Source organism: Nasonia vitripennis, chromosome 4 (assembly GCF_009193385.2).
Source record: "Nasonia vitripennis strain AsymCx chromosome 4, Nvit_psr_1.1, whole genome shotgun sequence".
Taxonomy (NCBI): domain Eukaryota; kingdom Metazoa; phylum Arthropoda; class Insecta; order Hymenoptera; family Pteromalidae; genus Nasonia; species Nasonia vitripennis.
Window position 1 is genome coordinate 26,035,312 of NC_045760.1, and position 18,087 is coordinate 26,053,398.

Consider the following 18,087-nt stretch of genomic DNA (forward strand, 5'->3'; position numbering starts at 1 on the left):
ACAGGAAAGGAGCTTCAAATTAAAGAAAAATTATTGTAAATGGATGCTTGTGTCAAAAGTTGTTGTCTGCGTTTGATGAAAAAAGCGAAAAATCACGAGAAATGATCGAGATCAGTGTAAGCGACGTTTTGGACTGGCCCTTCTCCCACCGCATAGCCTCTCCGTCTCTAGTCAGCGACGTTAGGTGGCGCATAGGCACTTTTCTATTCCCCATATCATTTTCTGCGCTCAGGATGCATGAATAGCAGTGTGCCCCCATGCCAAAATTGTCCTTTTGGACCTGCTGCTTGAGCCACTGATGCTATATCGGAAACCGTGTGTATTCGCTCTTATTGTTAACACTTATGACATATACTTTAAGGCAAAACGTATGAAAAAAATAGGATGTGGTATGCGCATAAAATACATAGCTACTACAACAAAATATATACGTAATCGCCCGTAAGCTCGAGGGGGTCAAACAAGCGAATCGCGCTGTGCACATACAACGGGACACGACCTTCATATAACTCGCTTGAAATCCCAGAAAAGTCTGTCGTCCCCTGTGCGAATGATCCGCGCAATTAACGTTTGTACCAAACAGAAATCTAAGCAGTGGCTACCGCTCTCTCTCTCGCTCGTAATAATTAATTCGCCGAATCCTCGGAGACTTTGAAGATAGGAAGCTTCTAAAGGGGGAGCTAACTTTTGATAATAATCCCGAGCGTAAATAGGCCCATATACCGTTGCGCGTATAGTCGCCTAATATATATTGCCCCGATGTTTACGCAGCGCACGCGCGCCTATATATTACACCGACATTACAAGCTTCTCGCTGTCCCCTTATTCGAGCGTGGAAAAAAAAACGGAGGAACACAATGCAGAGGTGTATATCCGTATGCGCAGTATATGAAAAATCATATACAGTCCATTATTCAGCCGTTCATTCGTGCCACCTTTCCGCGGCCGCACATACTCGTGCTCTCTCTCTCTCTCTCTCTCTCTCTCTCTCTCTCTCTCTCTCTCTCTCTCTCTCTCTCTCTGTTTCCTGCGTTATTCAAAGTGTTTGCTTTGACCTCCGCTGCGCTGTGTACTGCCATGGGATTCGGTCACAGGCTGCACTGCTATATATGTATACACATATAGCATACTATACCGCACGTATATAACAGCATAGAGGGGATGATGTTCTGGCGACTCTGCCGCAGGCACCTCTGCGCGAGCTTTGAAATTCGAGCCTATATATATTATAGCTATACGCGCGGCCGGTACCGCGAGTGTACTATAGCTATATGCGGTGTATGGTATGTGCCTGCATCGGTTTTGTTATCGATAGTGCTTCGCGGCTTTTCACCGATATGCAGCGAGAAAGCTGTTTGTTTTAGTCGACGTTTGTTTATTGTGGACATGTATAAACAGTGAAACGAAATTCTTTTCTTTCATACAGCGATACATGGCTGTACAAAGTGCACGCGTGTGGCAGAATGGAGAATTTTCCTACTTTGGAGTACTTACTATCTGCAAACGCCGATTTGAATTTCCTTGTAAAGCCACACAGGCTGCTGGCGCTTACTCATAAACAGTGTTGGGCAGGACTTGAAAAGAGGCAATACTTAAGTATACATTTTTATGTAATTGTACTTTAAGTGTACGACAAAGCAACAAAGTTAGTACTAAAGTACGAGTGCTTAAAGTATTCAAAGTAGTACTAGTAGTACTACTAGTACTAGTAGTTCAATTATTAAATGTTAGTACTAGAGTACAAGTACTTTAAGTATTAGAGTAGCAGTAGTCTAAGTATTCAACGTTAGTACTGAAGTACGAGTACTTCAAGTATTTAAGCACGAGTACTCGCGGCACCGAGTACCTTTTCAAGTGCTCTAAATACTAAAAAATACTTAAGTACTTTTTAGAAGTACTTTGGATACTCAAAATTACTCAAGTACTTGAGACAGTACTCAACAACTTTTTAAGTTATTTGTATTTATGTTACACGATGTTTTAATAAATAAGCGCAAAACTAGAAAAATTACTTTTATTATTGAAACAGTTATAATATCACAGGAAATTCACTTATATGAAAGTGCTATTGTTTACTTTTCAAGTACCAAGAAACTCTTTTGCTACTCAAACACTGCTCAAAAACACACCGTCGAAAATTCAGTCGTTCTCGCCAATTTACGACACAACATAACGAACCACGAACGACACAACGTCGTTGCAAAAGGGTAAAAAACAAACAATGCATTCTCGAAATTCCCCCCGAGGATTATTATCGGTATAATTGTCGTCTGAATGAGGTTCGAGGCGTTAAAAATTTATGAGCCAAGGCGCGGCGGTCCACGCGCGCAGCATTGTTTTCCAAGGCGAAATTCTCGCAGTCGAGCGATGCTCCTCGAAGATAAGCTCGCGCAGCACACACACTCGGCAAATGGAAGAGCCGCGCTTGCACGAGAAGATCCGCGCGATTATTATACCGGACTCTCTCTCTCTCTCTCTCTCTCTCTCTCGCGCGCGCGCAGCTCATGTATATAAGGTGCCCAGGAGAGCATCAGCCGATAGATCGATAACGCCGAGGATCTCGCGGATTTTATTTTTTCGCTCCTCTTTCGCGCGCTGATTATTATTGGACTCTCCGCGCGAGCCGTAACGGATTCCTCTCGTAATGAGCCTCTCTCACTCGCTTCGTTTTAATTCGATTTTACGCGCGCCCATCGCTATATCGCTTATCGGCGATCTTTATACGAGAGCGGCTTCGAATCGCAAATTGTAAATCGATGTATCGTACACGACGGGGAATATAAAATCTAGTTCACTGGAAGAATATAAGTCGCGGTAGCAGTGTACGCGTCCTCGGTCTGAACTTGAATTCAAATCGCCCGTGTCCGTCATAAATTACGGCAATCCAACGACACCGCCGTGAATTAGGCATGACTGTATCAGCCACTGGGGCTGAATTTCAAGTAACGCGTTCGTTAAACTGGGTTATACACTGCTACTGCTGCGTTACAGAGTTGCCAACGTATAGAAATAACTCCGAGCTACTATACGCGATGCGATATGATCGAGAGTAATTTAATGCGAGGGTTAACGCGCGGCGGAGAATGACGCTTTGAAGACCTGCGCGCGCGTGTGTGTCCCGGCGGAGTCATAAAGGCAAACAATGCAAACTCTCGGCTCTAAAAACCTTCTCCCCTCTGGCAGTCGCGCATGCAGAGAGAGAAACTCGCTGTATAGCGCCCCCGCAGCTCCTTTAAAGCCCCCGGTGATGAGTCGCCGCGTTCGTCGCGAGTCGAGATGGAAATTAAGACGTGAGCCCCGCAACGCCTACGTCCTTTGGCGGTCGCGCAATTCCAACCTCGCGCACGCTGCACAATGTCGCGTATAATACAGTGTGTGCGCGTGTGTGTGTGTGTGTTGAAGCTGTCTGTCAGATACGACTCCCAGCGGAGCTGTCTCTCTCTAATACATTCGCGCGTCGAGAGGATCGTGATGGCCTGCTGATACGTCCTCCGCGTTGAATCTGCATTACATCGAGTGCGCCGCAGAGAGAGAGAGAGAGAGAGAGAGAGTCTAAATAAAGTATAGAAAGCAGCGTTATACGGGAGGAGGAAGCTGAAATTCCAGGCTGTAATCATCGAGGAGGAGGAGGACCCGCAGCATTTTCGAATTAGCGAGAACAGTTGCGCGGGGAAATAATGACTAATATTTAACAATTACGCGCACGTTCCAGGGCGCTGCTGCTCTGGGGTGAGAGAGCCGCCGGGGCAAGTTTAATAAAGGCTTCGCACCGCCAGAGCTGCATAGGTATACGTACAAGCGTGTGTGGGGATACACAGAAGGAGAAGAAGCGAGAGATGGAAGGAGAATCAGAGATGGTAGCATCAGAGAAGAGAAGCGAGTACTCACGTTTGCATGCCTTGCGGTGAGTGATGGGCCGGGTCGGATCCCTGTAGTATCCTTCCATGCAGTAGTGGCAGTGCCTGCCGGCGGTGAAGTGCCTGCACTGCAGGCAAACGCCCCCGCTCACGCGGCCCGACAGCTTGTACAGGTCCATGTTGAACCTGCACTTCCTCGCGTGCTGGTTGCAATTGCACACTGAAACAATAACGCGAACGGTTGAGTGTGGGTGCGACTGAGGCTGCACGTTTGTGTGTGTGCGTGTTAAGATTATTATGGTTTCCGTTGAACGACTGCGCAGAGTGTGGTGGGTGTGGGGACGAATGTTGTTGGACTTGGTTCTACGGATATGGGTTCACCCAAAAAAATGTCCTCTCGGATCAAGAGGAAATAATCTTAATTTAGGACCCAAAATTAAAATCATTTTGAAGTAAAGGGGTCCCGTTTGATTCAAATGGCTTCCTTTTGATTCAATAGGAATCCTTCTGCTTCAAAAATTTTTTTTTGTATTTCCCTAATCAAAACCTACGTTTAGAGTGTATATAGTGGTGTGTCGCCTATTGCCATCAGAATTGCGTTCTTGGGCCTGCTACTTGTGCCGCTCATGCTGCTGATGCGTATTGTAATTTTTAATATACTCATTTGTGCCGCGTTGTCGATCATTTCACTCGAATACGACAACTGCTCGCTTCAGTAAACTCTTTTGTAAACATACGAACGATTATGTGTTTGGAAAACTTTGAAGGACTACTAGAGCCCAATACTAGAACATTCAATACAGACATGTCTCTATTGTTATACTGCTTGCTGAACGTGGCTTTAAGATCTTCAGAAGTAGAGACAACGAAAAATTGAACTACCGCGACCGTTAATACACGAAAACATACAATTTCGAGCAACAAGACCAGGCTTTCAATTAAAATCAAAAGAAGTCTCGCGCGCAATATCTCAAGCTCATTACACTCCTTAAGCGGCATGGAGCGTCTTCCCTCCCTCTTCTCTCTCTCTCTCTCTCTCTCACTCTCTCTCTCTCTCTCTCTCTCTCTCTCTCTCTCTCTCTCTCTCACCAGCGTATCAATCGGCGAATGAAACAAGGTTGCGTAATTTTCCCTCTTATTCCGCAGCGGCTCCTCTCCATATACTATATATCGTTTTCGCCGAGCGCGAAAAAAACGAGGAGAAAGAACTCAAGAGAGGAAAGGAGATTCACTCCCCTCGAGCTTCACAGTAGTAGTAGCGGAGAATAAAAACGAGTGGCAGCAGCAGTACTCGACCAGAATCGTGCTGTAACTCTCGGCCGAGAGGCTTATAATTGAAAGAAAATGCAGGAAAAGGCATTCAGCCCCTTTGTCTCTCGACTTTTTCGTGCTCCGCTCTCTTGGTGCAGGCGGCGCCGAGCAGCGACGTTGGAAGTGCTCCACTAGCTTCGGTTCAGCATGTCTCGAACGATCAAAAAGACGACACGCGGAAAACTGCTGCCTCCGCTTCCTTTTTCCTCTCTCTCCTCTACGTCTCTTTCTCTTTCTGTGTTATACGAGTCGTCGTCGCGAGTGAGAGAAGCATCTCGTTCACCTCGATTCGAGGCTGTTTGACTGGAAAATCACCCTCGTCAGCGATGCGGCTCCTAATAGTACCCCCGGAGAGAGATCGACACTCGTATTTTTTTTTCTGTACGAAGAAATAGCCGAACTTTTCAACTTTCTCAGGATTTTTCACCTCCCATCATCGTCCGCAATAACGAAATTAGCATGATTCCTCCATAAGTCAAAAGAGCTCTCGATTTTCGACGCGCCGCTCGAACAAGTTAATTCGCGAGCGCACAGAGCCGAAAGTCGATCATCCACTCGTCTCCCGAATAAATAAGCAATTACGAGGGCGCTCGTGTAAAAAGGCGCGATTACATAAATTAAACGATTAAAAGTTTAATGGATTCCTCTCTCTCTCTCTCTCTCGCTCTTTCTCCCATACATAAAACACCCGAAGACCAAGAGTGAGAGAGGGAACAAGGCTTCGAAGATCGAAAAACAAATAAAGCCTCGCACAAACCGGTAGTTTCCTACGCACGATCCCCGAGGAAATCATCCCGCTGCGCGTCGATTATAAACATCGCGAGGCCGATGCGATTAATCTCTAATTATGGTGATCGCAGCGCGCCCGGCGAAAATCGCCCGGGGCCTCTTCTCTGCTGCTTCTTCTTCTTCTTCTTCTGGCGTAATTTTTGAGGCCGCGAAATTGGCGAGCTTCGCGCGCGCTCGCTCGCGATTATTAATGGCTGTACACTGGCTGTTGCCGCCGCTGATCTCGCCTCTGCACTCGACGTGCAAATTTTTCGTAATTAATTGATTCGCGAAATATGCGAAAGTTACTTCGCTCTCTCTCTCTCTCTCTCTCTCTCTCTCTCTCTCTCTGCAGCTTGTATTTACGGAGAGCGAGAGCACAGCTCGTTTCGCGATGCTTTGATTAATCGTGTACACGCCGAGAGCCGAGCTGTGAGTCTTTAGCGCCTACAGACGAACGCTTTAATGAAATTTCGCGCAGTGTTTTGTAACTTTTTTTTTTAAGAAACACGTCCACTCGAAAGAATTTCCTTCTATTAGATCTTCGTCGGTGTGCGGTGTCGGTCGATCGTGAGGTGAAAAATGAGCTCAGCAATATTCCGTTGTCTTGAGATCGGTATTGAATCGCTGACAGCCAACAGCTCGATATTCTCCAACGACAGCGACGATGATGTCTGTTCTGTTAGACAGCAGCAATCGTCGTGCCCATCACCGACTCAATCCACAGAGAGGCATAGCAGCAACCCCGCCGAAGAATTTTCCATTCCTCTCTCTCTCTCTCTCTCTCTCTCTCTCTCTCCTGTGTCTGCATAATAGCAGAGAGGGCTCTGGCATTGTCGTCGTCGTCGGCTGCGTAGTAGTCCATTAGAGACCCGGGATTTATCTATCCATCTATCTATTTCACGGGCTGTGCAGTGCACTCACTCTCTCGTCGTGGGTAATTGCCCATTGTCATCAAAGGGGTGGATGCAGCAGCAGCAGCAGAGCAGAAGCCTGAGAGGTTAGGAGGTCAGAGAGTAGATGGAAAAGAGACAGGCCTTGTACGTGATTGCACGCGAGAGCGAGCGAGCGGCACTCTGCGCGGACTTAAACGAATTACTCGTCACGCATCATCTTCCGAAAAGTATGCGCGCAGTCCGAGGCACTTATGCGCCGCCGGCCTAACTCGATCACCCAAGTCTCTCGGCTAATTTATCGAGTTATGCGTGTGAGCGTACGCGTCTGCTGCAGCAACTCCACAACCACCCCTAGACAATGCCCTACTCGACTTATGTTCAGATATATGTATATGTACATCGTGTCTTCTTGGAGCTATACGCTGCAGGTTTCGGATGTGCTCTTCCGCGCCACTGCGACAGACAGCCCTTTGACCGTGCCTTGTCAAGTTCAGTGTGCAATAGTCTGCTCAAGAGATGCTACTCTGTGCCTTGTGCAGTATGACTTGTTTCGAAGGAAAGTATTTGGTGATGAAAGTTAACCAGATTTTGGCCAAAAGTTCTAAAAATACATCATTTTGAGAAAAATCGACCAAATTTTGGCCAGAATCTGGTAAATGCTCTATCAGTACTGTTGCGCGTCTGTGAGAAGCAGGTCGAGGTATTGAATTTTAAAGACGTTGTTCGCATGCTAATCAACGACATTTTTATACTTCCCGCGAGAAGACGTTAAATCAAAAGCGTTTCGAAACACTTTTGCAGGTTTTAAATATAGCAAACACTTTCATTTCGCTTTAACGCCTAATACTGCAACACGAGAACATACACAGTATCTCTACGATCCTTTAAATCGACATTCTTCCATATTTACGACAAACTTCAAGCGCGAAATTGAGCAATCCACACACTCGTGATTACCAGCCAATCCTTTGATATATCATTATTGGAATACCATCTCGTCAAGCTATACCTCGAAGTGTTGCTCAGATTACCGTATGCCACCCACGTGACGGCCCATATTTTTGCTTAATCCTCGGCCACATTTATAATATCCCGCGGAGAAAAAGTCCTCGCAATCATAGTAAATTATCCGCTTTAGTCGAGACACAGATACAGGTGCACGCACAGGCGCCAAACCGCATTTTCCATCTCTCGCCGGCGTGCGCGGCGCAAACGAAGCAAAAGGAGTGCCGTCATTTTCCGAATATCACGTATGTGCCCTCGATATATAACATACATTATAAAAGCGCTCGTTCAGCAGCCGAGCGATTAGTATACCTCTATACCTGTTACAATCTCGCTGTGTAACACACACGCGAGTCTATAACACTCTAATCGGCAGACACGGGCTGAATTATCCGAGCATCTTCCGCTATCTTGTCTTCCCTCTACACGTGCGCGGCGCCGGGAACAACTCGTTATTCGCGAGCATCAGGGGATGTTGTGTGTGTGTGTGTGTGTGTGTATGAAACAAAAGCGAAGCGGATGTATGGGTATACGTAGCGCTTATCGCGTAAGAATTTATGGCTGCCGATACTTTTTTTGTTGCTGCAGCGCATGAATCTGCAGGGAGAGATAGGCGCTGATGAATACTGGCCAGCTTCGATGCAGAAAAGACCGAGAGGCAATTTTTCCGAAAAAGGACACAAAAGCGGCTCCTGCTCGCCGGCGCAATCTCGCATCTGAATTTCATCGCGAGCGAGAGTCGCAAGAAGAGGTATAGAGTAGGGAAAAAAGCGAGCCGAATAACACGTATTCGTTGACCGAGTTTTCTCTGGCTTCTGCGACGGATGAAGCGGGTAGATAAAGTTGTCGTGCGAGAGTAGGCTAGTGTGTACGGTAGTGTGGAGAGAAAGAAATAAGCTTCTTTTTCTTGGCTTACTTTTGTTTGCAGTCGGGGAGAATCATGCGTGTACACCTGATGGCACGAAACGGTTTTGCGTAAAAAAACTTATATAAAACGTTCTTCAAACCGTAATCCACAAAGTATTAAGGTTCGCGAGCTAGATGTTTTCAAATCCGTTATTTTCTGGTAGAAATATTGACCCTATTTCTGGGCAGAATTTCTGGTCAAAACTTTTTTAAATAAAGTACCATCAGAAATTCGTTTCAGAGTATTTCCAGTAATATCAGTTCTGAAATTCTGCCTAGAAATAGGGTCAATTTTCTACCAGAAATATTCCTTCCAATTTACATTGCATAACTCCCTCGTCATTCCTAGCATTTCCTCCACTACCGAGGGATGTCCTCCGTAGTCCAGAGATGTCCCCTCACAGATAAAAAAAAAATACCTAGTAGTAGGTCTAAGGATACCTCTAAACCATAATCTTCCAGAAGGGAACGAAATGTCAAACACGAGAGAGCGCGCGCGCCCGAGAAATCCTTATCGAGTAAACGACTTCTGAATGACATTACTCCTGTCTTTCGCGTATACACAACGGCAGCAGCCATAGGCTCTAGCCACCTACTAAGGATCTCTCGCGCTAAGCGCAGGTATATATAACTATACACACGGACACACACACGCAACCGCGCGGGGAGAGTCGAATTTCAAAGGCGACGCGCCGCCGGACAGGTACTTAATTGACGGCCTCCGACGGCGTCGCGCGGCCATGTACGGCATACTGACACGCCGCACACTGTTTCCCCGATAAAATCGAACTCTCCGTCCCTCTACGCTTTTTTTTCTTCATCTCGAGAGAGTGAGTGAGAGAGAGAGAGAGAGACTCACCTTATGCTTCTCGATGTGCCGGCGCTTTTTTTCGCTCTCGTGTGACACCAGAGAGGTCGCGACCGGTGATTTACGCGGCGTTTGCATAAATAGAATTATCCTTTTTTTCGGAGGCGACGTGTTAAACGCTGATATTTTTTGCTGTGTACGGGTTTCGCTGAGAGAGGAGGAGGAGGAGGTGTCAAAATCGCGTTTACGAGTTATAATTATAGGAGCGAATAAATTTACGGCTCTATTAATTTCCGATATCGCTGTATCTCGGATGTGCGCGACGATGAAGTTGACACACATATTGGGTATTCGCGCGCGGTAAACATATCCTTGACTCGGGGATTTTATTTCCATGAATAAGTGCGAGATTAGCGATATAAACTCGTCAAAGTGGCTTTTGCGTTTAGCGAGGCTTTTAAATTTCGAGGAAGATTAAATCGGCCGGAGTTCTGGAAGGAATAATTTTCGCATGTTACGAAAACATTTAAATTATCAACAATTTTTGTTTATGAAAAATAAGGTGGATTTAAAAGTAAATTGTCAAACATAAACGATTCAAGTATTTGACTTCAAAAGTTGAAGAAAAATTTCAAATAATTTTCATAAATTGAATGTTTTCATTCTAAAAATCATTATTAACAAATTTCTTAGCCTATAATAACCCTAGCAAAACTAAAACTTATTCGACTTTTTATACATTCTAATACTTTTTAAAAGCACTTCTATTGGTCTTATATTTTTCCAGTGTCGAGAAACTCAAAAGTTAATATTATTGCAGTATTCACTCCGCACTCGACATATTCAAGATACGAATATAGCTCTCACCAAAATCTTACGCGGCCAAATACCTTCCCAACTCCGACACCAACCATATATTTTTATCGAACCGTCAATTCACTCCTCGCACGAGAATATAATACACCGTAGACAGCGTGAAATAAGAGCGAAGAGGATCGTTTAGCACTTTCGGACAGGTGTCCAAAGCGTATAATACCCGGCGCGCAGCATCGCGAATTAATTAAATCCCGAGACGCTAATACTCTCGTCTCGCGCAAAAATACCCGCGCACGTCAATTCAGTCAGCGAAAAAGAGCGAGTATACAGCACGACATTCAGCTCTCAATGAAAAATCCGACGTCGTCGTCGTCGTGAGGCGTAATGAACCGCTTTTAATTTCAAAGAGTCTGTACGTACATCCATACTATCGAGGAGAAGGAGAGCTACGCCTCCGGAATATTTAATTGAAACGAAGTGAGAGAGAGAGAGAGAGAGAGAGAGCCGTCTCGGAAGCATGACACACAAGGAGCAGTGCATAACGAGAGAGTGAAAGAGATGGAGCGGGAAAAAGGGGGAGATTTCGCTCTCTCAAGCGCTGCTGCTGCGATGCTAATTACGGGAAATCTCGGACGAATTAGCGTCTTGATACAGCTTGTTTTCCACTGCTCTGTACGTACACAAAAGCTCGAGTCGTAAAGCCCCCTCTATCGTTTGGATGGCGTTGCGTAATTTCGACGATTTTGCAATAAAAAAGCCTTATTACACTGTACTTTTCGACGAAAATAATCTCATTACCGAGATAAGAAAAAGCGAACTTTGCGATAAAATCAAGCCGCTCTCTTTCTCTCCTTAAAGACGGTGAAAATCGCGTTCCGCGCGCAAAAATAAAGATCTCCCCGCGGATTAATTTTTAAGCAGTATACCCGCTGTAAGAGACGCGCATTAAGCACCGTTATTTCAATTAATTTAAAACGAAGCGATTCTCTCTCACAGCTTTATTATACATTAAAAGTGACGTGCACCGCGCGAGAGAGCTAGTTACAGCGGATATCGCTTATCCGCATTTAAATTTGCTCTTTCGAACGAATATAACATAATAAACTCCTTTTTTACGCGGCCACGTATCGGACTCATCGATCTCTATTTATAATTTGATAAATATGCCTCCGCGTTTATGGACTTTTCGTGTTTTATACGCCCGAGATTGCGGAGAGCGTAATTTTATCGCACTTTTTATCTCGTGTATACCTATACGTCCAATATGCGCGATAACGGCGCCAATTATTCGAAATACAAGCTTTTTCAAAAGCAACGAGAGGATCTCATAAAGATTCAAACGAAGCGCCAATAATTCGCGCGGCGGCGACAGCGGAAACAGCCGTGCGCGTAATTACGCCGAAACGAGGCGATAAAACCGCGAGAACAAAACACAGCGCAATAACGCGCGTATATACACACAGATGCGAACATTCGTAGCAGCAGGTTCAATTTCGTCGCTTTTCCGAAAAGTCGCGCGATGGAAAATTTAATCAGTCAAGCACAGTCCCCCGTCCAATCCATCAAAAGCCGCGACGCACCTGCGCGCGTATAGAAGTAGAGACTAGTTCTGAACGCAAATATGAGAGGTAGTAGGTACGTGAAATCCGAAAGCGTGAAATCTCGTTACAGGCTAAGGGATTGTCGGAATTAAAATCACGTCGTCGTCGTCGTCGTCGGCTACTACTGCGTGTACAGCGTCGCTGCTTGAAAAAAGGGATTGCGATTTGTTATTCAGAGGTGCGCGCGCGCGAGTCGGCCAGATGTATAGACTCGCGTCAGAGAAAAAAGAAGCTGACGGGCTCTCTTTTTCGTCGGAGCCTGATTTATTTTGCTTTTCGAGCTTTTCGATGTAAAGCCGGACTTTTACACGGCGACGCGGGATCGTTTGAAGAGTTTTTTTTGTTCCGCGTTGCAATGCAGAGAAAATTTGCATTCGCGGGAAAATCGAGCTGGGGATTGAAGACACTTGGGCGCGCGGGTGTCTGGGGCGATCAAAAATAACAAGATCGTTCCCGGTCGCGCTTCTGCGCGTATATCTGCGGAAGAGCCGCGGTAAATTTTAAAGGTGGGCGTGTAAGGATCCTATATCCTCTCTCTCTCTCTCTCTCTCTCTCTCTCTCTCTCTCTCTCTCTCTCTCTCTCTCTCTCTCTCTCTCTCTAAAGAAGTCAAATGGCATTACACAGTCTCGCCGGCTGAGACTTGCGAGCGCCCGGTTAAATGGCTTGGAATCTGGAATTGGCTCTCCTTTTTCCGAAGGGACTCTCGCTCTTCTTGGCTGGATTCGGTGACTTATACGTAATTTCTGGAAAGCAGAGGCTTGTCTGATGCCTATATACGTATATAGCTGTAGCGGTATGCCTGTGGGAGAAGGAGAGAGAGAGAGAGAGAGAGAGAGAGAGAGAGAGAGAGAGAGAGAGACGCGGAGAGATAAAACGAAGCGAGGAAGAAAATTAAGGAGATTTTAAATTGGACACGTATAACGAAAAACACCGCGAAGGAAATGCCGAGTATGTGGAAGATTCTTGGTTGGAAATGAGATAACAGGATGCGAGACTGGAGCTTTTTTCCGAACGCGGTAATTGAAAATTTAAACATTTTTTTACGCTGCAGACTGCGAGAATTGAATTATTTGAATATTGAATATTCTAAAATTTTATATATACGTATAACATTTTAGAGTAGGTGTGTAAAAAACTTAAAATACTAGTTATTTAAAGTGTCTCATTTCACTTGATGATCATATTGCACGTGAATTTTAAGAGACGAATAAACTTTTCAAATGTCTATAAAATAATTATCAAAAAGATTGATAAATCCCGTATCGCCATAAAGCAGCAAAATTATTAACAGCCTAGTCATACACTGACAAATAATCCAGCTTCACAACCCTGCACCGCAAAAACAATATTCAGAGCTATTAATAATCGACCACCACAGCTGCATTACCACGTGAACAGGAGCGTCAAGCACCTCTCCTCGGCAGCCAATAATTCGAGCAAACGAGACATAAATCAGAGAGCCGCTGAGGAGAAAAAGGAACAATCACCGATGCACATAGACACAGGCGCGAGAGCAGAGTAGGCGATGAGATATAAAATCCAGATTTTCCAGATAGGCCCGTGCAGCGCGCGCTTCTGGCTGGCGCGTCGATCTCGCGCCGAATGATTTATGAATCCGCGCGGCCCTGACCCTCCGACGAGCCGCTACGTCCTTTAATCTCTCCCTCTTTAACATTTTTTCCCTCGTTTTTTAGCTTCGTCTCGGAGAAAAGAGATTCATTCCGGACACTTCGATCGTAAATACGCGAGGAGAACGACGTTCCGAGAAAATCGGAGCGATTACGCGTGAATTTTTGAGAGAGAAAAACAAGCACGGAATTAATACTTCGCTCGCGTGGGTAACTTAATAAATGAAAGTGGAATTGAAAGGAATATCGATGCGGTTGTGCGCGTAAGGCGTCGGAATATGAATAACGAAGCAGATTAATCCTGCGCATTATACTTATTTGCGCCAATTGTGCGCGCGAGATGTTCCGCGTCCCTCTCTCTCGAGTCGACTTGATAAATGATTCGAGCTCGTATACGCGTAAACCAGTTTCGATTCTGATGTAAATCAGCGAATTTTACGAGCGAGCTAGCTGCAGTTCCGAATCATTAAAGACCTAATTATTCATGAAAGAGAGATGCTATTTGCAGAAATCAGATCGAGGAATGCGTTTTATTTCAAGCCTATAGCTATCATGTATACAGAGTCGTAAATTACGACAGAATTGTTTCGGATGAATAAAAAACGGAGCCATAAATCGCGGAAATTTTACGGACCAATCGACGGACAAGCGCTTTGGAAGAGTACGATTCAATCTTTTCAAACTGCGTGTTCCCGTCGCTGGTTAACGACGAGATCCGCATAAATACATGAAATCTTGTTAAAAAATAATTATCACTCGGAAACAAATAACCGGTGCATAAATGAGGCAACTAATGCAGCTTGTAAATTATCCGGCGAAGCTCCCACGGTATAAAAGTACGAGCCGCGCGGCGGCAAGTGCTCGGAGTTTCAAAAACGAACAAGAAGAAGAGCATCTCTCGCATCAGCAGCGATGATTCGTTAACATTGAAATACATCGGGGGCAGAGAGATAAGCCCGCGAAGAAAAAAGCTCCACCGCGGCGGCGGCGCGGTATTTTAATGAGGGCCAAAGCCGGCGAGTAAACGTCCTGTAAATCATTTCGCGAGTGAGAGAGAGGGGGTAGAGCGCAAGGATCTTGGCTTCACTTTCTGCAAACAGTGCTAATAGCCTAATGCGTCAGGGATTTATGATATTTGCGCTCAACGTGGTTCTTTCGTCGTCGTCGCAGCGCTACGTGATTAATTGAGTGATCCACGGTACGCGGCTCCTTTGTTTACGCTGCGGCTGCCGCGAATTAGCAGCTGCTTAGCTTCGCGAGAACATCGTCGGCTGGAGCTTTTCATATGCCGCACGGGAGCGATTTACGGCTGCTGGTGCGGTTTGTATAATAACACGGCTGGCGCGCATGTGTTCGATAGATTTCGAGTTTTCAAGACGATGCACAGCGAAGCGGCTCTACGGTTAGCTCATTGATTTTTCTCGGTATTCCGTGCTTTAGGGGCCTTGAGATGCTTTTTCTTCTTCGGTGTTATTAATCTCGCGCTCTACGATAGCTTTATTGCGCGTTTTGCCTCAACGTTGAAAGCTTTTATAAGGAGATAGCTACATGTGCTTTGTGAAACCGTATGCAGCTTTTTTTATCACAAAGCTCGAAGACGCTATGCGCATGTGTGAGTCTGAATTTGACATTATAGCCTATGCCTAGAAACAGAAATAACTATAGTGCAGTTTTACTTACACGACGTGCTAAAAGCGAAAGCTGGACAGTCGATACGTCGTCTTACGACATAGTAGTTCTACCTTAATGCCACTAGGTGGACAGTAACCTTTTTTCTACTGTCTTCTAGTCACTTTTCTCAGTGAAATCCATAAATATATCCTCATTTCGGTTTACCATGTTGCGTATAAGATGTCGTCATCTTACTGATGAGCCCAGCAAAAGATTCGGAACCAGCGCTCCTCCTAAAAAAATTACTAATTACCCGAAGGTTCCTTGGCCCACTTTTGCGATTATTTCATACTCGGTTATGGGAGTACAATCCTCCAAGTTGTACTTTTTGTAAAACTTTGATGTCTGCTCCTTGTTCACCTTCGTATTTTCAATGGCTGCCATAGTTTTAATTAACTTTGCACTTCACAAGAAATGCCTAAACACGAGAACTGACGTTCAAAGCTTATGCGGTAAGCGAAATAGGCACTAAACAGTAACTTGGCGCAACGCGTTGGGATCAAAACTGATTGTGATTAGACAAGTTCACTGGCATCAGTATTTATACCCTGACTTGCCGGTTTACTGTGACGCTGAAAATGTGGATGCAGAGGGTTAATTAGTTAAAAAACTTTATATTTTCAATTTTGTCAAGTTCAAATATTTGCACCCCAGTACATATTAATAATAATAATAATAATAATAATAATAGATTTACTCTGGTGCAAGTTCCAAAAAATATGTACATTACTGTTACTTTATCCTCTCATTCACGGGAATAAAATATATGAGGAAATAAAAAGCTACTACAGTCCCGCTTTTCAGGGAATAAAGTGTCTATTATTCCTTTCCACCAACTCACCCTCTGCATCCACATTTTCAGCGTCACAGTAAACCGGCAAGTCGCGTTGCGCCAAGTTACTGTTTAGTGCCTATTTCGCTTACCGCATAAGCTTCGAACGTCCGTTCTCGTGTTTAGGAATTTCTTGTGAAGTGCAAAGTTAATTAAAACTATGGCAGCCATTGAAAATACGAAGGTGACCAAGGAGCAGACATCAAAGTTTTACAAAAAGTACAACTTGGAGGATTGTACTCTTCTAACCGAGTATGAAATAATCGCAAAAGTGGGCCAAGGAACCTTCGGATGATTAGTAATTTTTTCTTTTATTTTTCAAATAAAACGCAAAACATATTGCTTCCTCCTACATTCTGTTTGCAGACAGCTATTTAAAGCCTAACATAAAAAAGATTTGGATATTCCTGTAGCCTCAAAGCGGATAGCGCTGGTTACTATCTACAGGTTAAATGGGACTTCTACCAACTAACTCACCCTCTGTACTCACACTTTCAGCGTCGCAGTATACCGGCAAGTCAGGGTATAAATACTGATGCCAGTGAACGTGTCTAATCACAATCAGTATTGATCCCAACGCGTTGCTCCAAGTTACTGTTTAGTGCCTATTTCGCTTACCGCATAAGCTTCGAACGTCGTTCTCGTGTTTAGGAATTTCTTGTGAAGTGCAAAGTTAATTAAAACTATGGCAGCCATTGAAAATACGAAGGTGACCAAGGAGCACTGGGCAGCGAAATCGAAGGGGTAAGCTGAAAATTGTTATGACACAGATATATACATATTAACTATTGAAAATTTGAGCTAATATATATTTCTACAGATTCCAGCGACAGCATATCGTGAGCTGACGATACTAACATACGCAAAGTATGAGAACATCGTGAATGTGGTCGAAATGGTCAGGTCACCTCCCACGTCGGGCAAAAATACCCCTAACAATTTAAGGCCATGTTTTTACATGGCACTAGAATTTTGTGAGTACGACCTGGATAGCTTGCGCTGGGCGCACGACATATCCGATTTGAAATTGGTGAAATCAAAAAACTTATTCATCAGATGTTCGACGGCTTGTATTACTTGCACATTCACAAGGTGATACACTTTTTTCTAAATACACTGATATGCACTTTATTAAGTAACAAATAAAAGCAAAGCTAAATTTTAATGTATTCATTACAGATAATGCATCGAGACTTAAAGCCGGCCAATGTGATAATAACAAAAAATGGCATTCTAAAGATCGCTGACTTCGGATTATCAAGATTATTCAAAGAAAACAGCAACGGTGAGCAAAATCGATTTAAAAATAGAGTGGTAACTATGGTATCGGCCACCGGAGCTTTTACTAGGTGAAAGGAACTATGGTCCCTGTATTGATATGTGGGGGGCTGGTTCTATACTGGCCAAAATGTGAACTATCAGAGCGCCGTAATATGTTTCTCAAAGCGCACGCAAACTGCATCACCTGCAGAGGATTGCTATGAAGAGAGAATATTCTAGTCATAGCAGTCTTTTAGCAAGGTGTCGATGAGGATCTTGTGAAAATAGTATATAGTACGAGTGCGATAAGTTGCCGATTATGCACTTGGGCGGGTTGGTTTACTCGTCGGGTTGGTAACTCGTCTGTGGCACACTCGGCCTAAAAAAGCCCACATTACGCCCTTGTAATGACCGTAGTTAGTCATTATATTTGAAGTTGAGCTTTTAAAGTTACATACCTAGTGAACGTCTTGTAAGATATTGAATTTTTCTTTTGATCAAAGGATTTATCAACAATGTCTAGTCATTAGTTGACATTGAGATAAGGATTCTAAGTTATTAATCGAGTAAACGTTTCGTAATACATCGAATTATGAAAAAAGTTTATCGATCAATATGCATTTTGCACGTGCATTATTTCGACAACACGTGACTTTAGCTTCACCTTCAAATACAACATCATCATTTCTGCTTTTCGCATAGCCCTTCGTCTTCGTTAAATGCTCCT

At 44.4% G+C, this 18,087-nt stretch overlaps 1 protein-coding gene across 1 annotated transcript in view; it reads right to left on the reverse strand.

Annotated features, from left to right (window-relative positions):
• Positions 1-18,087, reverse strand: part of LOC100117501 (netrin-B) — a 114,976-nt gene that overhangs the window by 61,694 nt on the left and 35,195 nt on the right. Inside the window, exon 2 of the mRNA XM_001601672.6 lies at positions 3,889-4,077. Coding sequence (XP_001601722.2) covers positions 3,889-4,077 — 189 coding nt within the window. The remainder of the gene's footprint in view (positions 1-3,888; positions 4,078-18,087) is intronic.